General features: G+C 44.0%; 3 protein-coding genes across 3 annotated transcripts in view; 2 read left to right on the top strand and 1 right to left on the bottom strand.

The window, feature by feature from the left end:
- Nucleotides 1-858: 858 nt before the first annotated feature.
- On the top strand, nt 859-7,646 carry zc2hc1a (zinc finger, C2HC-type containing 1A). The gene is made up of 9 exons (XM_037456245.2): nt 859-954; nt 1,640-1,713; nt 2,281-2,397; nt 3,821-3,962; nt 4,325-4,467; nt 4,925-5,027; nt 5,171-5,246; nt 5,478-5,579; nt 6,188-7,646. The coding sequence occupies exons 1-9, from the start codon at nt 939-941 to the stop codon at nt 6,315-6,317; spliced, it is 903 nt and encodes a 300-aa protein (XP_037312142.1). The 5' UTR covers nt 859-938; the 3' UTR covers nt 6,318-7,646.
- Nucleotides 7,647-7,766: 120 nt separating this feature from the next.
- Nucleotides 7,767-17,477, bottom strand: LOC119198320 (uncharacterized). Its single transcript, XM_037455313.2, has 6 exons — nt 17,349-17,477; nt 17,159-17,245; nt 10,644-10,772; nt 10,078-10,161; nt 9,631-9,750; nt 7,767-8,843 (listed from the first exon to the last, which is right to left on the bottom strand). The coding sequence occupies exons 1-6, from the start codon at nt 17,457-17,459 to the stop codon at nt 8,679-8,681; spliced, it is 696 nt and encodes a 231-aa protein (XP_037311210.1). The 5' UTR covers nt 17,460-17,477; the 3' UTR covers nt 7,767-8,678.
- A 2,428-nt stretch (nt 17,478-19,905) lies between these two features.
- ctnnd2a (catenin (cadherin-associated protein), delta 2a) overlaps nt 19,906-23,527 on the top strand; it is a 221,281-nt gene continuing 217,659 nt past the window's right edge. Inside the window, exon 1 of the mRNA XM_037455312.2 lies at nt 19,906-22,360. The gene's annotated coding sequence lies outside the window, so the exon portion shown is untranslated. The remainder of the gene's footprint in view (nt 22,361-23,527) is intronic.

Below are 23,527 nucleotides of genomic sequence, written 5' to 3'. Positions count from 1 at the left end.
GGAAGTTCAGAGTTCCTTGGGAATGTGTTTGCGCCAAAAAATGCAACGAGGAAATACACTAGTTTCTTTGTTTTGGAGTTATGATCCCAGTCACCTCATGAGGTCTGTCAGCAGACAAGGTTGAAAGTAAAACCATCTGTAATATACTTGAAATTGTATTTAATTATGTATGCAAGACAACGTTTTTTTTTGCCCTATAGCCCTACAGCTCTATAATTGACCTAGATTTGAGTAACTTTTCAAAGTTCATCTTCAACTAATAACAATTACGTTTTACTTGAGGTAATTTTGTCATTAGGGCTTTTTTGGACATAATGATATGAACGAGAGAACAGGGGTTACCACCAACTTTCTTTTGCTTTTTTTCGTGTTAGGCACTGAACTCACGGGCTGAAATGTAGGGAAACGTCCAATGAAATACTCTGATGTTAGCACGTGAAGCGGCGCCACACAATCCAGTTGCTATTGGAAGCCAAAGATCAACAATGTCAAGAGAGTTAGTTCTCACTTCCAACCCACAAAGATATGGGTGAGGGAGACTGACCTTAGTTATAATGTCACAGGGAATATCCTGCCAACTAAATATAAATAATGAAATGGAACTGCATCTCGATGATGTATGAATGAACGATTATGACAAAATTATTGTTATATAACACGACTAGTAAAATACAGAGGAATAATTTGTGCGAGAGGAAGCTCCTGAATGCGTAGTTTACACGGGGCTATCAGTCATTCACAAAGACCCTAAATATTGTTGCATTCTGCTTGTATTTAATTGTAATTTTTCTGTAGAGACAGAGAATAATTTGAGCGATTTGAGACCTTAGCCTTATTTTAGCGAAACCGGATGTTCGTAGCAGGGAGTCATCTCGCTTCTTCTAGCTACTTTTGGCCGTCCGTAACAACAGCGGCTTCACACAAGAGATAACCTAAGGATGGAAGAATTTGAAGGTGAACAAAACGCCTTTTTATGCGTTCATTTACTTCGACGTCTCATAGCAAAGTGGAGCCAAAAGCCTCTCCGCTTTTATTATTTCAAAATGATGGATTTAGCATTCCATTTTCGTCAGCGACCTATCTTTTGGGTTGGATTTAGCCCAAGTACTGCTAGGTAACGCCAGGGCCAAAGATGAAGCTTTAGCTCCCACTCTCCGAATGGGTGTGATCCCGAGCTAACGTTACATTAGTCACGGGGGCTATCCAGCGTTAGCATGCTGCTAACTAACGAACCTTGACAGGAATTGAAGTAAAGACGTGCATTTAGCTGCTCAATGTAACGTAAGGCAATTCATGTCTTTCCGTACCCCTATGCCAATTGGGTTCGAATATTTTGAACAATGTTTAGGAATCTGAAACGGAAGCGGACGTTACTGCCCGACTGACGTTACTTCCAGTCTGGGCTTCACCTTTTGGAAATGTGGTTGCCGTGGGAACGACACAACTCAAAACCACATGTTATGTGAGAGAAGAACGTTACACGTTAACCAGCTACGTGGGGCCGATTGTGGTGCGTTTCAACGAACGCGATGTCAGTGTGAACTCGCTGATCTTAGCAGTGAGATGTGCTTCATTCATGTTCTCGTCCATATGTAAACTCCCTCACCATGAATCAGAATGACCTCTTTTCTGCTTGCAGACAGCGATGCTCCTCCTGCTGTGGACCTGAGTCAATGCAACACCTGCAGCAGATGGTTTTTCCCTAAAGTCTTGGTAAAAAGAATATTACCACTTCATGAGTATTTTCTAGCATTCCCTGATAGAGATGTAATAAAACCAAGATCACTACTGTGTTTTTAGATATTGCACATTGGTATGGTCTTATCAAATTTGAGACTCAACAGTCAATAGTTTTTGGTGAAAAGATGCATCTTTCATGTTGAGACAATATTTCCCACCATTGTTTTTAGCTTACCGCATGTCCGCTGTTTGGATTTGCTATCATTCTTCTTTTATTTTGCTAACCTCAAGAACACAGAGATGGGTTTTTGTCACATATCAAAGTCATTTTAATACATTATTGCAACATATATATATTTTTCCAGTGATGTTAATACACACATTGGCGCATTTCTACAATCAGTCACCCTCGGTAGTTGTCTGATGATTACAATAATGCGTTATTCAACCCTTATAAATTGTATACATCTGGCTCTAACTTTCTCAAAACAACATCCATTTTTGAAGGTTTTAAATAAACTGCAGTCCTTCCCCGAAAAACAGAAAACAATTTAAATTGTTTTTGTGTCTCATGTGAATCCTCTTTTCCTCTCCCTACAGGAGAAGCATGCCAAAATCTGCCAAAAGTCAACAATCAAAAAGAGGAAGGTTTTTGACTCCGGCCGACAGAGAGCTGAGGGTACGGACATCCCCACCCTTAAACCCCTCAAACCAAAGGTAAGACTGCACCTTCAGAGGATGTCCGACTTATTACTTCCAAGAGTTCAATTTGAATAATAAGAAGTGAAAAACTGCTTAAAATTGTACTTCTCAGTGCGAAAATAACTGCCGGAACAGTTTTAACACTGAATATGTCAAATATTATACCCCCACCTTCTCAAGCTGTAATGCTTCTTTTAAACCTGTTGTGGACTTATTCTCTTAATCTTTGATCACTCACCATAATAAATCCACAGCATTGTCTATTTTTTTAAAATTGCAATGCCATCTTATAGATTATCATAAACTCCCAAGGAATTAACATTAGCAAAAACAGAATAATAAAATGCTTTTTTTCACTAGCGTTTAATGACCCTGCCATTAAGGATGTTTTTGTTAGTTTACAAATAGCCGTTCATTTCTACACAGGAAGCCGATCCTCTTCCATCGAGGCTGCACAGTTACACCCCCGTGTTTCTTCAACAGCTTAGATCAGGCAAGACTAGATCTAGAGTCTTTTTGCATTTTCACATGCCTACGGGCAGGGACTGGAAACAGCGTTTTAACGAGCCATAGCACTAAATTATTAACAGCAGAGGTATCAGTGTTTTGGTGTAATGTATTTTTACGTTGCAGCGGACGTTTCTTCTTCTCTCTGTGTAGGGGATGAGCTCATTCAACTATACACACGTGCATGCACACACACACACAACTAAGTAGCATTCAGAGAGGCTGCAATGGAGACCCTGAAGTAAACCAAGTTGAACTTTGCTTCTTACTGAATAAAAACCCTCTTTCAAATCATAGGAACAACGTGGTATGGAATGTCTAGATTCTTCATTATTGATTGTATCTTTAAAAAACTTCACTCAGGAATGGTATTTATTCATTGATCTTTGGTTTCCAGTTATTAATGGGTTTGCTGTTCTAAACAAATGCTGTAGACCAAATGTTTAGTGATAGCCGAATTATAAAAATGTAATCAATTGATCATATAGTCAAGGTATTTACTGTAACTGGTGATTGGTTAAAGGGAAATAAAAACATTTTCAGTCAGCGCCAGCGGGGTTATCATGTTGCCACAGATGTAGCTCAGAATGTGCTCAGTGAACTACTTCTGTCAGGAATCATCAGCTGCCTTCTGAAAATACTCAAACTGCTGCGATAGAATTATTGCCTCTTAATAGAGATCACATTAATTTGCAGTTGGAGCCAGAAGCACGTTGTTAGGCGCTTCAACCGTTACAACCAAACATGTCAATAAGAACATTGTTGTTTTTGTCAAGAGCACATTTTTGATCACAAATGGCTTGTGAGAATCTCATTAACGCATTCCTACCAGTAGATCATTTAGAGTTAACAGACACATGGCCAGTTTTTAGTGTGCACATAAACAATAAGGACCACTCTGGGTTGAGCCTCTGTGTTTGCGTCCCGCCAGGCAGAACCTCCGAAGAAGCCATCCAACTGGCGCCAAAAACATGAGGACTTCATCGCCACCATCCGGGCCGCCAAGGTCGTCGATAAGGTCCTAAAGGAGGGCGGACCATTACCTCCACCTCCCCCTCCTACCATTGACCCAGGTCAGACCAACCTCCGCGAGGAGCCGACTTCATTAAGGAACAGGAGAATGACAGGAAACTTTTTACTTTTGCTTCTTACTGGCAAACAAGTCTCTGTAGTGAACACATGGTGCCTTGAAAGTGCTCGGGATTTAGTGAAGATTTTTGTTCTTTTTGTTTTACACACTGGAGCAAGTAAAGCAGTTAAATATTAGTGAAAAATAAACTGGACTAGAAATGTAAAATCTCAAATGAAAATAAAAACACTTCAGTAGTGTAAGTAGTAGTAGTGTAGTAAGCTCTGCCTTGTACAAGTGTCTCTATATACAGGACATGGGTGACTTAATGTGATTTTTGTCCTCACCGACCTGTTTGGTCTTCAGACTACGTCCAGTGTCCTTACTGTCAGCGGAGGTTCAACGAGGGTGCAGCCGACAGACACATCAAGTTCTGCCAGGAGAAGTCTGCCCGTATGCCCAGCAAGGGCAAGTTAGGAGATGCCAAGAAGCCTCCTGGTCGCTCAGTGGTACACACACACACACACACAGCACCACTGAATGGTCGTGCACCATTCGTGTTTTATTTAAGTAAATTCTCTAAATACAGCATTGCAGCATTCATTTCTTAAATTAATTTCTTTGCACACTGCAAAAATGTATGGTACATTGCGCATGTGCTAAGCAAAGATCAGAATGTGGATAGCTATGCAGTTTTGTGAACATTCCTTTTCTAATACAATCTGCACCAGCGCGTTAATTTGGCAGCAAATAAGGGTCTAAAGTATTTTTGGCTTGTTGCCATTGCAGTGGGCCATTTCTTAAGTATTCGCTGTGGATCCGTGCAGCTCGGTCGGTGCTTTCAATTCCTCTTTCTGTGAAGCCACACTCCCTACATTGCACGTTATGGTTAGCCCTTAGTTTTAGAAAATGTTTCATGTGGGCCACTTATTTTTTTTCCATTGTCTCTGCCTGTGTCTGTCTCAGTGCAAGCCTCCTGCTTCTGTAAAGGCCTCCCCGGCGGCTGTGTCACCCAACCCTTCCGCCTCCTCTCGTTTGCCCCAGAGATCAGGTCTTGGACAACTCTCCGGTACGGGCACAGCTCTGTTGGTCAAGAAGGGTGTTGAGCTCACAGCTGACCGTTCTGTGTATTTGTGACCATTTTCAAAACGTATATATTTTTAAAAGAAATGTCTGGGGCTTCTCTTTGTCTTTTTTTCTGTTTTGCTCTAGGGATCCCGTCTAGTAAGGTCTCCGCTGCCGGTTCAGTGAGGAGCAATCCCTCTGGCCTCACGAGCCCTCCGTCAGGGTCAGTGCTCTCTCACAGTGCTCATGTGAAGTTATGGTTAACACTATGATTGACTTAATTGATGGCGGCATAAGAATAACAAGTTACATCTGTGAATACAGTGGCTCAGCTCAAATGTGAGTTTTGAACCTTGCAATGTGAGTTTTACACTTGGATCTGTCTTTACGAACCCAAGCGGTTTATAACACAGCAGTGTTTTTCTTCTGCTCCTCGTCGTGCTCCTCCTCTCAGCGTGGGGAGTAAGACTCGAGCTGGGACCTACGGCTCTGTGAGGACCATTCAGTCGGGAACAGCAATCAACAACAAGAAGAAAGTAGACTCCTTCACATCGAGGTGAGCGAGTTCAACAGGTTTGATAAACAAGGGTGAACGAAAAAAAGCAAAGTTCTACCACCGTTCAATTCATCTTAACAATCCTGCCCTCCGGTGTGTTATTGGGGCATTGCACGCTGCGGTCCCATTTAGTAGCGGTTCTTCATGCTACTGATCTGCGCTTCATGTGCGTGGTCTACCAGAGTGGTGCAGTCATCAAAGGAAGCTGTAGATCCGGCATTTATTACGATGTGAATAATAATGCAAGCCGTACAACACCTGGGTGATTAGTAACGCTGACACACTCCGCCTAATACAATTAAGCTCAAATTAGTCAAATATGTTTATCTTGAAGTCCTCAAAGGACACCTTGTAGGACAGCTGACGCATTTTGTCCTCAAACTATAATGTACACCTACTGTTAACACAAATATTCACTTAATTTAAGTTCTTAGTTTGTTTGCGTATTGACTTAAATAATAATGACAAGTGCCTACATTATGTAAATTCTTAATAACCAAGTTACCAACAGCATCGTCAACCCCGGATTAAAATGTCATTAGTGACGTACAATGTGACGTACGGAGCTTCTAACTTTGCTGCTTGTTCGTCTCTGTTGAAATCGACAGGAATGATGTCAACGACGGAGTCGGCAATGGTGGCATGAAGAGCAAGTTCTGTCACGCTTGTGGGACCAAGTACCCGGTTGAATCTGCCAAATTCTGCTGCGAGTGTGGGGTCAAGAAGATGTGTATCTGATGGAGGCCAGCAGAGGGAGAAACTAGAAACATTTGGGGACGCACAGGTCTTTTAAACTGGCGCCGTAGGTGTTTGACAGGGCGACCCCGACGGTATTTCTACTGTTCCGGGTCTAGTTTGCCCGCAGTAAAGTGACGTCATCGTCAGCCCGAGACCCTACGCCTTTGTGGACTTTATTCACTTCATTCAAATTTGTTCAGTGCTTCCTGCTTCATAGACCGTTAGTAAACCTTCTGACATTTTCCTAACATTAATCTACAATCATTTTAGCATTTAGTCACAACAATTGCTGCGTTTCGTGACCAATGGTTTTCATTGGCAAAGCCGACATCGTAAAACATTATGTTGAACTGTGCTCCGGTTCATGATATCAATAACAACCCATGCAACTCATTGTTTTCAGTTGATCTCCTTCTTAGTGCTGGCATACACTCTTACTCCAACACACACAAGCACGATTGCCATGAAACTAGAGTAATTACTAGTTTTTATTGTTGCTGGACAATAGTTAAGCTTAATAGAGTCACTGTCAGCAACTGAAAGCCATTGGTGCATCATTATAAGATAGTACAGATACGATAAGGCTAAAAGCAAAGAGGTGGGTTTTAAAATGGTAATTAGGAAGTAAAGGGTTAGTGTTTGTTGACTTGGTGGGTGTGATTTCCCCAGTATCTTGAGACCCAGTCAACCGTGATCTTAAAAGGCATTCCTTAATCCCATCCGCACTAACAAAATATGTTCCTCTTGATGTGCAATAAGATTGACTACTGATGAAAACAATATGGCTAAAGAGGTGTGTTTTGAATTTCGAAAGATAACAGAGTCGGCTGTCATTTGTTTCCAGCTGTCTTGATGTCATCCTCCGATGCCAGGCTTTTCTAGAAAAAAAATGTAGCATTAACCTAAACCGTAGCCCTCAATCTGTTCCATGCAATTGATTATTTATTTTCCCATTTCATTTTACTGAATGAACAATGACTGCATCTTTTTTATTAATGCTCTATTCAATTAAAATGTTTTTCTCTGGCATTGTATGAAACTTATCTGCACAGACCCCCCCTATCAGTTTTTCTTTTGTGACTGCGTTCAGTGTATTACGGTTCAATAGTAAACCAACACTTGAGTCATTCTAAATAGGATTGGTTGATCTTGGTCCTCATTATAAAATCCACTATTTATGACCCACCATAGTTAAATTACAGGTGGGATGGAAAGAAGGCCTCTCCTTTAAGTTGCAAATGTAATGTTGGAGTAATTATGATCATCGTTGAGTCCTTTGAGAAGTCAATTCTAATTATCTCACATGACAATAAAAGTTTCAACAGATTGGACAGGTGTGTTTTCCTGCACTGGTACGACCGATGGCACATATTTTCCCGAACAATGCGTTTCTATGAAGATCATTTGAGTCCAATAAACCAGACATAATAACAACATAAATACCTCAATTTTCCCAAAAAATATATTTTATAAGAATATACCAAACAAGTAGTTACGTGATAATGTTGTGAATGGTCAGTGACAAGATCATAAAACAGCTTCTGGTACAAAAGCTTTCCATGCAGAAATGGGATTATAGGAAAGTGATATAAAACCACACATTTGGCCTCCAAATCTCCAGGACAATCCTTGTAGGATTAATCAGGCAGGCAACCATCATTAATCAAAGCTTTATCAATCAAATGACAGGAAAGCTGGTTAGATGTATCCCAGCACTGTGTGTGTGGGTGTGGGGAACTCGGCCATCTGTGGCAGGATATGCTTTTAACCTGTCAATCTTCGTATCGTGAATCAACACAATATTGTAAGAGTATTAATGACTTGACACAAAGCCTAGAACAACTCCCCAGGGAAAAATGTGCCAAGGCCACTTGCTCTGTTCCAAACTAAAAGTAAAAATATTAAAGCAACTTAATATTTCCTGTTCATGCTCTCAATGCTTAGTGCAACTAAATGTCAAAGCATTTACAAAACATTTCTTTTAAAAGTGTGTAGCGCTACATTATGATTAACATTTGAATACATCTTCCGCCATGTTAGACCTTCTTTGTGCTGTTCAACGCACACTTTTTGTCACATCTCAAGGACTTTCCACTGTACAATGAGTCCACTAAACTGTCCACGACCTTTGGAGAATCTTTTCCAGATAGCTTAATAGATAGTGCCTCGGAAACCCATCTGAAGTCAACAGTCACACAACATCCGAAACAGCTGCTAGAGAGATATACTGCTACTTTTCAGGATACAGGACACGGCATAAATGAAGTCAAAGTTTCCTCTCGTACAATCCAGAGAAGCACTGCGTAGCAAGAGGAAAAGGGCGTGCAACTTCTTTGCATCACAATGAACTCGAGTTTGGACTCAGGAGGCCATTAGCATTGAGTTCAGGATCTGGTAGCATCTGGTCATGGCAAACAGGATTGCCTTGGATCTGCAAAGTTTTTTTCTGTCCCTCCTTGTTTTGCGCTGGTTTCTTCTATGTCTCGTTGCTGTCCTCTTCTTCAACCTGACGGTGGGTTCTTTGGTCTGGTCAATAGAAGGCAACACACAAACACAATGTGGTAATTAGTGTTGAGTTTAGCCATACGATCTCATCAACATTAGTTAGGTATAATGTTAATTATCACTGCATTACTCCTCTTAGTGATGCGTATTAATCCCGTATCAAAATTGAGTGAAACAAGGCTCTCTGACAACGCTGAATGTAATTTCTGTAATTCTACTTCTCCTGTGTATCAAAGTACAGTGTCTTTGTATAAGGCAAAGGGCAGTCTTAACAAAGTTCTAAAACAACCCTGTGAACCAGTATTTTAAACCTGCACTAGGGTGAAGCCTAAGGCTGTAAAGAGGCCCTGTTTTTTCTATTTTATGACTCAGTCCTCAATAATGAACCTGAATCATCAAATTTGATTCTGATCTGACACCCTTCAAAATGACGTTCAGGTCGACTGATTTATCCTGGACTAAAGAGGGTGTGGTTGGGACACACCGTTCACAAGTGTTTTCAAGAGCACAAAGAAGCATATTGTTTCCTCATCATCTTCAGGCACGTTTTCTGATGCATCTTTGCCCGGCACCAAGTAACCCAGTGCTAAAGATGTTTTTTTACTCTCTGTAAGGCAATAAACTGCATAGCTTACACTGAGATGGCCCCTATGTGTAAAAAAGAATCTCTACAGCATGCCACTTTCCCTGTTAGGTAAAGGGACAAATGGAAGTGAGATAATCTGTGATTTAGGTTGGTCCCCTTGTAACTGCCTCTTCCAAAGACTAAGCTACACTGTAAGAACATTTACATTTTTATGAGACTCACCGGTTTCTCGAGACAGGGGCATCGTAATGAGTTTAGAACAGACCTGACCAGTCCGTCTGTGTGCGATATTCTTAATTTCTTCATTTTGCAGGTTAGGAGGTGCAGGGAGCTCACAAATTCCTGCAGAGTAGAAGTAAAACATGTGGTATTTGAGGCAGTGCCCCCCCTTTTTGCAAACAAGGTTCTTCAAATAGTTCAGCTAATTATGTTTGAGTACTCCTAACATTTTTTTAAACCGTGGGAGTGAGCTTGTGGGAGGTTTGTGTTTATGAGGAAATGCTTTGCTGTTGTGTTATGCAATGCATGCAGAAACCAAATGAAGAGGATGGGCAGGTTTCTATGGATATCATGTCAAGCATTACCAAGTTATAGACTAAGCAAATTACTAAATCCAAAGAAAAGATATCAAAGATAACAAAGCAGCCAAACCGAATAAACATTACTCACTCTGATGTCTGCCGTGCAGTTATGTAACTTGTGTTTCAGGGCTGGGCAGGAAGAGTTTTGCAGTAAGTTTGCAATATTCTCATTCTTGAATGGAGGAAAGCATCACAGGGGTACATATTAGCAATCTACCTGACCCTGCAAATGTTTCTTTTCCTGCTGCGACATGTTGAAACCAGGGTGCACATTTCCAAAGCAAAACTTGTAATATGTGAAAAACTCTACAAACAAAACATGTCATCTAAAACCTGGTATGAGGTTGCGGATGCGTCTTAAGTGCTGCTTGAACTTGTCTGCTTCTCTATTTTGGCATCATAGTGATTACATTTCACGGACATATTATGGCTCTTACCTGCGTTCAAATTAGTGTAATTCACAAAAATATCTACAACATATTGAAAAGCCAATTTCTTATTTTAAAGACTGTGATGCATCCCTAATTACATGAGATGCAATTGATCCCTTGAGCTGTTATCCCCTGGCTGTTGTGTTAGCTTCCTTCTATAGGACGACACACATCTATTTAACCTTAAAATAAATATATTTCATAAGCAGATTTGGTATCTTACCGCGTTGTTGATATCCGTTTCAACGACCAGCTTGTACTCCTCTTGAAGTTCTTTGTGCGGCCTTTCGCTGTCACAGGAAAGAGATAGAGGTAGAAGCAGAAGAGCAAGGAGACTGATGCAGAGAAGAGGCTGAGCGTGTACAGACATAGTGTGAGGGGTACAGGGAGAAAGGGAGACAAACCGGTGGGTCAACTCAAAACGCAAAACATGTTCACATGTAATACAGCAGTGCAACATTGTCATGTGATGAACCACCTGGGCCTTAAACATCCATCCATGTTAGCACAGCTTTGTTCATGTGCCCCCGGAAGGCTCAATAATCAAAGCAGTCTGAATCGATATGGCTGAGACAGATGTTAACTAATGTTAAAATGTTAACCTAAAATATCAAAAAAAAATTCATGAAATCAAGGTACTTGAAGGATCAAGAACCTCCCAAGTGTTCCTTTGTCCTTCATAAAAGACACCTATCAATATCACATTAGAACAAAAACATACTTGCTAACATCATTTTAAACCAGAGGACTGTGTAATGGTAAAATATGTTATAACGTAGTCTTATGCTAAAAGAGTGCTTATTGTCTGTATTGAACTGACGTGCAAAGCAGATTAAATTCAAGGTTTCCGTGTCAGGATCCTTGTCCGACCCAGTCTGTCTTTTCCCCTTTTTTCCAGACCAGCGCCTCCTCCGTTCACGGCCCAGTGAGTGTTGCAGAGCACTCAATAAACCTCTGCATCCTTTCTGCAGATTCTGGTTGGAGAGAAACTGTGCTCAGGGGCGTTTTTCTTCATGGACTATCTGAAGCGGTGAAGGATGCGCTGGCCAGCTGCAATAAGCCCGGTTCGTTGGAGGAGCTGAACAAACTCACGGTCGGGATAATCGGATGCGAGAGAGATGACGGGGGCGGAACTACAGATTCCAGGGAGCGTTGTCCGGTACGCCATCTTCATCCAGGTTCTGCCCTCCTGTCCCTGCATCAGCTGGTCACTTGGAGCACATAGGCTCCTCACCCGCCAGCCGGTTCTCCTCTTCCACCTCAGATGGGGAGCCAATGCAGCTTGGTTGCGCTCATCTCTCGTCTCAGGAGAGGGAGAGACGAGGAGGAGCTGGGGAGTGCCTGTACTGTGGCCGACTGGGACACTCTGTTTCATCCTGCCCAGTTCGCCCAAACGGGGGAGCTCGCCAGTAGCGGTTGGTTAACTGGTGAGCGAACCCTCTTTCTCTCCCAACCCCTTACGAAGACTGTTGTTGCCTGCTTCCCTATGATTGCACTCCCGCACACCCCATCTCTCTGCGTTTGTTGACTCTGGTCAATGCCCTGGATGGCGGCTTCTTGGCCAGAGTCACCCACCATACAAAGCCGCTTTACCTTATCCTGTCCGGGAATCACACAGAGAGACTTTTTCGGACAGTTTTCGGTTATCCCTTCGCCCCAAAACCCAGCCGTGGCTTACCACCCATAACCCCCAAATTGACTGGGCGACAGGGAGCATTGTGGCTTGGAGCCCCTACTGTCATGCTAGCTGCCTATGGTCGGCACTACCACCTGGAGGAAGTTCGCAGAGCGACCTCGCCTCCATCCCCATCACCTACCACGACATTGGGTAGGTGTTTAGCATGACTCAGGCTCTCTCATTGCCACCTCACTGCCCCTACAACTGCACCATCGACCTCCACCCCGGAGCCTCTAACCCATCCAGTCGGTTATATAACCTGTCTAACTCAGCCTTCGAACCGCTGGCTGGAGCCACGGTCTTCTCAAAGCTGGACCTCAGCAACGTGTATCACCTGGTGCGTGTGGAAGACGGCATTAAACACCCATCTCGGCCACTTTGAGTATTTGGTCATGTCGTTTAGACTAATCAACGCCCCTGCAGTATTTCAGACAGCGTACTCCGAGATTTCCTCAACCTTGGTATTTATGTACTTGGATGACATTCTTATCTATTCTGCAAATTTGTTGGAGCACCAGCATCATGTTCGGATGGTCCTCCAACGTCTACTGGAGAACAAGCCATTCGTGAAGGCAGAGAAATGAGAGTTCCACGTCACCTCTGTGCGGTTCCTGGGGTTCATTATCGAGACGGGTCAGGTGAGGGCTAATCCAGAGAAGGTCAAGGCATTAACGGAGTGGGCCGAGCTGGGGTTTCAACTCCTCAAGGAGCGGTTTAGTTCCGCCCCCATCTTGAACCAGCCTGACGACACCCGACAGTTTGTAGTTTAAGTGGATGCCTCGGACACAAGAGTTTTTCACAAAGACTCTAAGCTTCGTCCATGCGCCTACTATTCCCACCGGTTGACCCCTGCGGAGAAGAATTGCAACGTTGGAGAACTGGTAGCAATCAAGCTAACGCTGGAGGAAGGAAGACACTGGCTGGAGGGTGCTGCTCATCCATTCGTGGTCTGGACGGACCACAAAAACTTGGAGTACATTCGGACGGCCAAGAGGTTAAACTCCCGCCAGGCGCGGTGGTCATTATTTTTTGGGTGCTTCGACTTCTCCTGTCACCCGGGCGTTCATCGACATGCTGCGGCGGAGCTTTTGGTTGACATCGCTGGAGGCAGACACAAGGTGAGTTGTTGGCGCCTGCGCCACCTGTTCCCGCAACAAGTCGTCTCAACGACCCTCCGCCGGTTTTCTGCAACCACTGACTGCGGTCCAATTAGTTTCCCAGATCTGGAAGGCATTCGGCCAGGCCCTCTGATCTTCTATCAGTTTGTCATCTGGGTTCCACCCCCAGTCTAATGGGTAAACGGAGAGACTGATTCAGGAGTTGGAAGCCTCACTGCGCTGCATGGCTGCATCAAACCCTTCTAGCTGGAATATTCACCTGTCCTGGGTTGAATATGCCCACAACTCACACACATCTTCGGCCACTGGTCGCTCACTGTTCGAAGTCTCTCTGGGATACCAGCCCACCCTGTTCCCCTCGTAGGAGGTCGAAATAGTCATTCCCTCGGTGCAGCTCCACATTTGTCACTGTAGGAGGGTGTGGAGGGAGACCCAAGCGGCTCTCCTCTGTACAGCGGAGCAGAACAAGAGGGTGGCAAATTGCCGCTGCATTCCTGCGCCTTGCTACCAGGTCGGAGAAAGGGTGTGGCTGTCAGCCAAGGACATCTCGCTAAAGACAGAATAACGAAAGTTATCCCCCCGGTTCATTGGCCCATTTGAGATTTCGCAAATCATCAGTCCATCTGCGGTCTAAAACTGTCCTCATCCTTAAAGGTCCACCCAACGTTCCATGTGTCACTGATCAAACCAGTGTCCCCTAGTCCCTTGTGCCCACCGGCCAGACCCCCTCCACCCGCCTGGCTCATTGAGGGGGGCCCGGTTTACACGGTGAATAGACTTTTGGATGCTCCCCGACGGGGAAGGGGCTTCCAATTTCTCGTGGACTGGGAGGGATATGTTCCAGACCCACGCCAATGCATACCCCGTTCAAGGATTGTTGACCCCACCCTATTCCAGGACTTTTGGCGGCTGCATCCACACAAGAGAGGCAAGTCACCTGGAGGCTCCCATTGAGGGGGGGGGGGGGTACTGTCAGGATCCTTGTCTGACCCAGTCTGTCCCTGTTTTCCCCCCAAGTCTCCTTCCCTCATGTGTCTGTCACCCCTGTTTGTTTTGCGCCGCCCATTTCCACACCCAAGCAGGACACAGCTGACGCAGATGGTGACTCGTCATGAGCTGTATTTCAACCCTGGCCCTGCAGGCTTGGGTGGTCAGTCCGTTTCGTCTTCTTCCCTGGTAGTCACCACTGCCATTCTGTGAGTTAATCTGCCTGACCGAGTTTCCCTCTCTCCCTGTCAATAGAGTTCCGGTACACCTCTTGCCTTCGGTGAGTCGAGCCACGGGACTCACACTGTGACCTGCCAGTCTCCGACATCGAGCCACGGGACTCACGCCACGACCTGCCTGCCTGCCTCCAGTGTCGAGCCCCGGGTCTCGCACCGTGACTTGCCTGTCTCCAGTGTCGAGCCACGGGACTCACACCGTGATCCGCCTACATCTGAACTCGAGCCACGGGACTCACGTTGTGAACTGTATTGGTTGAGGCAACGAATAAATTTGGTAACCATATACTGCTCCGGTGATTGTATTTTAGGTCCTAATACGTGTTCTCCCATGACATTCCATTTGCAACTGTGACTGAAGAAGGGACAATTTCATCAAGACTCTGTTTCATTAGATGAACCTAGCAACAAATCATTCTCTTCCGAACGTTTATTGAAATATTCCACAACAACGTTCACAATGACATTGAGGGAAAGTATGTGCTTTTAAGTAAAGTTTTGAGTTACTGTACTTCTGGCTCCACCTGTTGTTAGGAGCTGCTGGAGAAGCGAAGAGGCCTCGGAAACGCATCTTCTGGACCGAAGTTGAACTTCAACTGCAGCTTCGCAGACATCACTGCGCTTTCTCCCCCTAAGGCTGCAGCCCCATCATCACTGTCAGTGGCGATGATGTAATAAGGGGAGCGTGTGCATCTCACCTATTGAGGCTGTGCGTTTTCAGCACCACGGTCAGCACCGGACGGCCTCATCGCGAGCAAATAGGTGGAGGAGACCACAAGCTGGTCATACACTATGTTAACAGACGCTCTACAGACATGCGCATGCCTGCTTACGGAAGACACAGCTCAGCGTGGTATGCTATCCATGAACGCAATCACCATGACAGCAGAGTGGTGTCCAGCCAGGCTGGATGAACTTAACTCTGAATCAACCAGGCCCGTCAGTGTCATTGAGGATTACTCCCGCCCTCACTGCAGTCTGACCTAACATACTAGAAAAAAATCTGGCGTTCAGTCACCTTGAGAGAGTGATGTCATACATTTCAGTTTTTTATATGAACCTGTGCCCCTTTGGAAGAGGTGTGATGACAAGATGGGGGGGGGAAATCCTCCGAACGTCAGAATAAACGGTGTGGCGCCGTCCACTGTCCTGAAAGTGCTGAAACAATTTGCCCCTTAGCCTACAAAGAGACATGTGAGGGTGAGGAAAGATAACATGACAGCAGCAGTGTACATCAACCACCAGGGCATCATACGCTAAGCCTGGTCACTACAAAAGTGGCAGTCAAACAGCTATCCATCGGAGCGTGTTTACATCCTCGGGGCATAGGACCTAGCGCGATGGAATGGGTGAAAGCAGATGGCCAAAGCAAGCCAAAGTGGATAAGCTTGTCGATGATTCATGAATCCCACCCAGGGTGCAGGTGCAGGTGGGATTCATGTGGCGGCTCCAATGACGCAGATATGCACTTACCAGAGTTCGGCAGATGGCTGTGGGCCTGACTGCAGAACAGGAGCGCTTTAAAGCTTAGGGCTGCGTCCTACAGGGGTGCATACTACTAGGGCGCTAGATTCTCTTCTACTGCGGCAAGCTATGTGGCTAGTTGGCCTACCTTCTGGCTATGGCATGTCAAAACAGGCTAAGATCCAACATTGTATCCCTTGCACTTTTGTTGACCTACCTTCAAACGCTGGTAACAATTAAGCCGCATCTACAGTTGAGGTGTGTGCTACAGCCATTTCCTGTGGTCAAGCTCTTTTTGAAGACAGTGGGATTTAGTGCTGGTGCTGTTTGCTCTTGGGGATCGCTCCAAATTCTCCCTTTAGAAGAAGTCATGACAGACCTCCTCCTAACACCGACAATGGCTAAGAGAGTGATGAACACTTCCCAACTGTTATTTAGCTAAAAATAGGGATTTTGTGACCTAAAGCTTAAAATGTTACAACAAAAACACGTCCGAATGCTGTCTGCTGTTATATGTGCTGGCTTACTCCTGACCGTCCGACTGGACCTTGTGTAACTAAGTAGAGGGTCTGTGTTACAAACACACACGTCTCACTCACAGTTAGAGTTGCACGTCCACTTGTCATTCATCTTGCTTTGTGAGCATGAACATGTTGGCATTGTAATCACCATTTATAGCCATACATGCATTGTGTATGCATTGTGTATGTAACTGTTTGCAAGAGCAGCAACTTCTTTACAGGACCAACATTCTTCATCGAGCATCCTCATTTGCTCTCAAAGTGCACCAGATTAAATCAGCCTTGTTATAGCCATCGTTTGACAAAGATTTTATATCTTCAATGTCTTTCGAATTCTCCTCTGTGACACAAGGAACTGTAATTTCCTCAAGGTGATAATATCAACGCAGATAAAGGAATGATGATATGCTTTTCAGGTAAAAGCCAAACGCAGCCGAGGATAGATCATTTATAATCACATACCTGAGACTTGACTTTGACATGAAAAATGTGACTTGTGAGCATCTATGCCCTATAATTAAGAAATGGCAGCTGCCACGCCTTGACCAAAGACCAGATAATAAAACTGGTCACACGTTAACACACGGAATCCCGAATTACAGCAGCTGATCGTAACACTAAAATGCCATTCTACAATCATTTCTTTTTTCCTCACTTTTTGGATGCTTCTCACGCAAGTAAAAAAACCTACATACATCGATATATTTGATCATTTAGAATGAATAAAGTCTCACCTGGATCCAACCTCTTACTGGTCCGCTGCATTGCGTGGCTTTTAAAGCGCTCCCACCCGAGTCTAATTCCCGAAGATCAAAAGTCGCCTACGGTAAATAAAACTTTCAGTTTCCTTCTGACTCGCACAAAGTTATTAACGAGGAATTCCCCAGTTTGCATCAGCGATTGAGTGTGTTGGATATAGTATACCAGCTTGTCGCTGCGCGGAGAGAGCGAGTGGACGGACGCGTTGTCGCCCCACGGTAAGTTCCGCGACGTCGGGTCCCCACGCCGCTGTACACGCCGGCGCAGACTTCGCATGAGTGCTTCGTTATTCCTCCCTAGATTGTTTTTTTGGGTGTTGGGGGGGGGCGACTTGGGTTAACCTCCACCCCCGATGCGCAGATGACTTACCATTGGTCATTCTTCAATTCTGTTCACCGCACGCCAGAAGTGAAAAGGGATTCATTCTCTCGGTTGTTCATAGTCGGTCGGATTGTCACTTTGTCCAAATGGTCCTCTCAGTATTCCAGCGGTTCCGGGGGTGTTTTATTTAATTTATTTCATTTAGGGATCACTATTTCTGTCCTTTGCGACGTCCTGCGTATCTCTGCCATGTGATTTTTACTTCCGTCCTCCCCAAATGCAAAGGTTTCACTTTACCCGAGATTGTATAACGTTTTGAATGGACAGAGGCTACCCACGTGGTGGGCAGTTTTTTCTCACTGAAAATATCTGCAAATATAGAACAATGTGTTATGTTGCAATACATAGCTGTTAGGCCTGTTTGTTGGAAGCTCAGATGGTCTAATTATTCTAAAACCTGCCAACATGCACTAGATGAACTTGTTGTCAACAAGTTCATCTAGTGCATGTTTGCAGTATTGAACCAATGGTCCCATTGGTTCAATACAGCAAACATGCACCAGATGAAGGATAGCTAGTTATAATGGAATCATTGGTTCAATAAGGACAGCTAGCTATGACAATACAATAAAAATCGCTCTCTCAAGGTGACTGAACGCCACTTTTTCTTATAGTACGTTAGGTCAGACTGCAGTGAGGGCTGTTGTTCGAGTCACAACAGCACTGTTGCAGTCAGGGAGTGAGTGCCTTGCTCAGATATGTAGTTTGGAGCTGTCATTCAGAGATTACAATGAATGACTTGCTAAATCGCTGTATATGTTTGCTTAAGTACCATTGCTTTATTAACAAAATAACTGCTAGCTCTGTATCTGCCCTTTGCAAGCATTAGTATTTTGTTTTCTTTCTTGAAACACCTTCATGTGTGTTTGTGTTTTTCAGCTTTGGAGCTTGCAGTAATTAAAGACATGCATCAGTTTTTGACAGCGTTGTTCTGACTCATTGCAACCGTGGGACCCAAAGCGTGACCTGGGTAACCAGGACAACTTCAATCAAACACACAGATGATGTTACACAGCAAGATCACGCTTGTTTCCTGGTGCGTTGTGATTCACTTGTGAACTATGTGTGCCGTTTACTAAGACGCACAGCATCCAAGGTATTTATATCTTTGTTTTGATAGTCTGCCACTTCAATCGTCCGTGCAGCTTTCCACTTCTTAGTTCCGTTTTATGTTTACTTCCATTCTGTTGAGGATGCATACAGGTTGTTATTTTACAGCCTGCTGGATGTGCTGTATTTAACACATGCTTTGAGTCTTCTTTCTAGCGACACTGTGCATGGCATACATACTATAACACACTGACGATTTTTTAATGTGTTTTTCCTACTAGTCAGGCTGTCACCGGTTTTCCAATCATTAAATGACATCAGTATAGAAAACTTCCTGGAGAGATCCAAGCCCTTACTATGACTCTACAGTAAGTCTTTTTCCCCTGTGGCCTAAAGTGTGCACAGGCTGTGGATAGAGGCATTCATGGTTATTTATGGTTACATGAGTAAGTTGTGAAATAGAAACTTTTATAAGCAATATACAGTAGATGCAATAAACAGAGTGGATGAAGTAAATATTCATATTACATCTGGAAAATAAAGTCATTTGGGACTTTGATATGTGCAATGTTCAATTCTCCCTCCCTCACTGCATTCTGACCTAACGTACTAGAAAAAAAAACTGGCGTTCAGTCATCAGGGGTTCCCCTTGGGAGAGCGATGTCATACATTGCAGTTTATGGACAGCCTCTGTCAACTCAAGTTGAATGCACTTTGAGAAAATATTGTTTGAAGAAGGTTTTTTTCAGTTACAATTTTTTGTGTGTGCCTGGTGTTTGTTAGATAGTGAGCTGGCAGTGGCTGTGATCACGGAAGAACAACTAACACTTTGTCAGGAAAAACATTATGTTTTGTACTGGTTGTTACACTATGAAATAAAATATTTGTATTGGCTCTAATAAGGCAGGTCCATCTAAATGAACAGAAAGAAAAACGTTTTTGATTATCAACACACTTCTTTATTGAGTGCCTTCTGTCATCTTTTGTGAGTGGTATAAAGCAATCTTGGTTGCCTCATACATACATACATGTTTCTAGTAGATTAAATTGTTTTGTATCACTAAAACATAACACTAGTAAAGTAGACTGAGCAGGAAGCATAACACTTAGCAGCCAATATTTTGTGCACGCTGTGTATAAGCAGCTATTAATAGACTCAGACAGAAGGAATGCCTGTGTAACATCCTGGCGTTAGCTATTGCTTAAGATACTCAAAGCTACAATACTATGAACGTTTCCCATAAACTTAGTTGCAAAACATTTTATGAACGGGAAAGTTGAAAAAATAGTTAAACTTCAGTGTCAGAAGCCATTTATTGCCATATATGATAGAGGAATTTGACTTGGCGACTTCCTTGGTTGTTGTATGTTAGTACAGAATCTAGCTCATTGCATCATTTACAGTGTTGTTATAGCAGCTATTTAATGCCTACGTGGTATGTGGAGAGAGATTAACGCTGCTATGTCCAAATACACTTTTATGTGACAGCACGCATTTGGCCATTATCTCTCACCCGGTCGGTTAACTACAAGTATCTTCTGGCCTTGTTCTTTCAGCTTGCTGTTTCACACTCAACAACAAAGTGTGTTGAAATCCCAAAGTAACATAAGAACAATTTGGAAAAATCTGCTTAAACTTTTATGCAAAGGCTCTTGAATCTGGAGACTTTTTAAAAACGTATTTAGATAACAAGTCACATCTCAGCTTAGTGGCACCATCTGGTGGTTTGTCTCCCAACAAAGCACACAGATACGGAGTAGAAACAAGCTGAAATTGAGCGCATTCACATATTTTTTATATTTCTCTGCCTTTTGTTTACCTTGTAAGAATCAGTTCAGGCTGTTAAACAGCAGGCAGGGACACACAAAATATATCAATTAATTGGCAATACAGGAAGGATTTTAGAATGTATTTTTTAAATATCCTTTTAGCCTTCAATGCTTAATATGCGATGATGGATTCACTAAGTGAGACGTCTCTGTTTTGTGCATATGGGCAGGATGAAAAAAACAAAAAAAACGACACCATAATGACACAGTGTGGGATGAACAAAACCAAAAGCGAAATCAAAGCACGACATTCTCCAGCAACTAGTTTTCACAGTTACCTCATTTAATCTGTTCTATTTAAAATACACTTTTTTACATCTGAGTTTCTGATTGGTGCCTATTTCTCTGTCTGTGCAGCTACACTCACCATGCTGTTAATTTCATGAAATTGCCAGAAAGAAAATATACTAATTGTGTAAAAATGTCATGGCTCATCATTATGTCTTTTTAAGGTGCACAAGCTCTTCAACACCAGTCCTATAATAACGTCTTGTTAAAAACTACAAACTCATTTGGATGGTAAAAATATAATTTTGCTGTGCTGCGGAAAAAAAAAAAAATGATTTGCAAATACCAAACAAAATTTGAAACAAGAAAATAAATGATGGTTTTGAGACAGATTAAAAAAAAACAAACATAAATGAGTCACTGTGGCCATACTTCCACATTATGAAAATGTTTTAATGTATCTAAAGACTAAACAAAGTGAATTAGGAAAGAGAAAAGCATTCCAGAATCTACTTGAACGAGCGTCTGATGAACGTCTGATGTAGCCACAAGAAACTCTAAGAAACTCATATTGTTGACTCTGTGAAACAGATGTACGTGTGTGAAAAGTGAAGGAGACAAGGTGGCTGCAAAGATGATGGAGTGCAGGTCAGGTGATATTGTCATCATCACAATCCAGCAGGGATCTGGTTGCCATGGAGTGTGCATGTGCGGATAGGGGTGGTATTTAGGGAAAGTATCCGTACAATATCGTCATATGTAGGGAATCATTTTAAAATCGTAACAGAATTTTAGTCTCACAACAGGGTTTTGGTGAAGGGTTGAAGTTAGACTGAGGGTTAGGCGTGTAGTGCTTCCAGTCAAGGTTAAACTAGCACAGGCCCCCAGGGAATACATGTGTGCCCATGTGTTGTGTAAGGTGGGGGGTTTACAAGAGACACATGGTTGCCATGGATGACCTTCTAAGAGAGACGCCCACATGCAAACAGCCGCAGAATTGGGAACTGCAGGCTACATCAGTCACATAAAGACATCTACAGTGCAACACCATGGGCCTTTGCTATAAACCTAAAAGCACGAAAAAAAACAAAAAAACTGTGACTATCTAAATGTGCATGTGCGCATGAAACGTGCGAGACAACTCCCAACCACTTCCTACCAACCACCGCCTGAAGATGGCGCTCCATGCCCTTTTGTGACTCCTATGGTGCGCGCGCACGCATGTGCGTGAGCGAGTGCGAGAAGCGAGACAGAGGGAGCTGCTGTCTGCCGACTCTCCGGCGGTGTTGCCTCCCCGTCGCTGCAGTGCTTCTTTTTTTGCAGGCTCTCCCGCCTCTTCCCGTCCCTCTTGTCTTGAATTGTTCCATCTCTCTCGCTTCCCATCGCTTCGTCTGCTTCCGCCACCCGTCCCCTCCACATCCTGCTCCTCCACCCTCGCGGATGCCTCAACCTCGCACCCCCGTCCCAGGATCCAGGCAAAGGATCGCCATCCCCAGCGTGTCCGGACGCAGCGAAAAGGCGCACCGCTCCGTTGTGATCTGATCCGTGCACATTGCGGTTTGACTTGAAGGGGAGAGAGAGAGAACGAGAGGGGGAGAGAGAGGGGGAGAAGCGGACCAGGGGGACCAGGGGCAGAAGAGGGAAACGAGGGGAACCCGCCCGCTGACAGTGGCCAGGATCACACTTCGGTAAGTCATCGCGTTATTTGACAGGGGTTCCTGGCTCCTGTGTTTGTTGTCGGTCGTCGTTGCAAAAAGTGGCACGTGGTTTTGAACAAACAAGAAATCTGAAAGTGACCTTTTGATCATTCACGGAAGGGGTTTTTGGGGCAAACTGCCGGGTTTCACGACGACGCCGCGAAGTCCGGCGCCCGACTGCGCGCGGATTAGTGGACACACCGCAGATATTTGGCTCCATTTGACTGCTGACCCAAATTCACCACAGGCTGTGCGTAAAAGTGCTTCGGGTGCGTGGAAAGCACCGTGTAAACAAAATGGGTTGCTCTTACCCGACCGGTGATGGTTGTTTCCATTCCTTCGTTTCCAGAAGTTAAATTGTTATATTTGTTCATAATACTATGTAATAATAAATATGATTTGGTGTCGGGCCAAACATGTGCCTCAGGTGTTATATTATATTTCTGTCCATAAAGGTGCTCTAGCAGGAGAAGTGATACCAGTACAATAGTGTGGGTAAGACTCCACGCCATCCCCACAACTGTGCTCCAGCTTTGATCAATAGACGTTTGCAGGAGGGGGGATTCTGCGCTGGCAGTTTGTCAAGGGCGTACAGTATATCCAGCTGATGATGTGGAGGAGGAGAAGAGGAGGAGGAGGAGGAGGAGGAGGAGGAGGAGGAGGAGGAGGAAGGGGAGGAAAGGGAGGGTTGAGGGGGGCTGCTGCTGTTAGGCATAGTGGGGGTACATGTTCAGCCTAGGGCGCGTCAGCACTTGTGCAGGTGCATGATGGGCGGCAGAGGCACGGAGCCGGAAAGAGTTATATCACATTACATCAATTTGTCTTTTGGTGGGTGTTGCTTCAAAACTATCCAGAGGTAAGCAGCCTAAACAAGGAGAATACAATCCCCCTCAACCTGACCACAAGTCTGGGAAAAAAAGAGACCTGTCACACAACATGTCCTCCACTCCATCACACATCTCCAAGAACTTCAATACATTACATGTTTTTATTTCATGTTGTTCCAGGATAAATAGCATTATAAAAGATCTATCACTGTGGGAACCGTCTGAACTGTTCTTGGGCAATCTCTGTCTCCCTCAGACGCACACGCACACACACGTGCACACACGCACACTCTCAAAACCCTCTCTTAATTTTCCTAAAGATTGGCTTCTT

This window comes from Pungitius pungitius, chromosome 19 (assembly GCF_949316345.1).
Source record: "Pungitius pungitius chromosome 19, fPunPun2.1, whole genome shotgun sequence".
Taxonomy (NCBI): domain Eukaryota; kingdom Metazoa; phylum Chordata; class Actinopteri; order Perciformes; family Gasterosteidae; genus Pungitius; species Pungitius pungitius.
Note: the sequence above shows the minus strand (reverse complement) of the source record. Positions and strands in the feature narration are given on the sequence as shown.

Excerpts from the sequence above, each read along its gene's own strand:
- zc2hc1a (XM_037456245.2), top strand. Across the intron at positions 3,963-4,324 it reads CCCTCCTACCATTGACCCAG|ACTACGTCCAGTGTCCTTAC; the intron begins GTCAGACCAACC and ends TTTGGTCTTCAG. Across the intron at positions 5,580-6,187 it reads GTAGACTCCTTCACATCGAG|GAATGATGTCAACGACGGAG; the intron begins GTGAGCGAGTTC and ends TGAAATCGACAG.
- LOC119198320 (XM_037455313.2), bottom strand. The coding sequence starts at position 17,459 with ATGCGAAGTCTGCGCCGGCGTGTACAGCGGCGTGGGGACCCGACGTCG. Across the intron at positions 10,162-10,643 it reads AAACGGATATCAACAACGCG|AATGAGAATATTGCAAACTT; the intron begins GTAAGATACCAA and ends CCTCCATTCAAG. Across the intron at positions 8,844-9,630 it reads GCCCCTGTCTCGAGAAACCG|ACCAAAGAACCCACCGTCAG; the intron begins GTGAGTCTCATA and ends TCTATTGACCAG.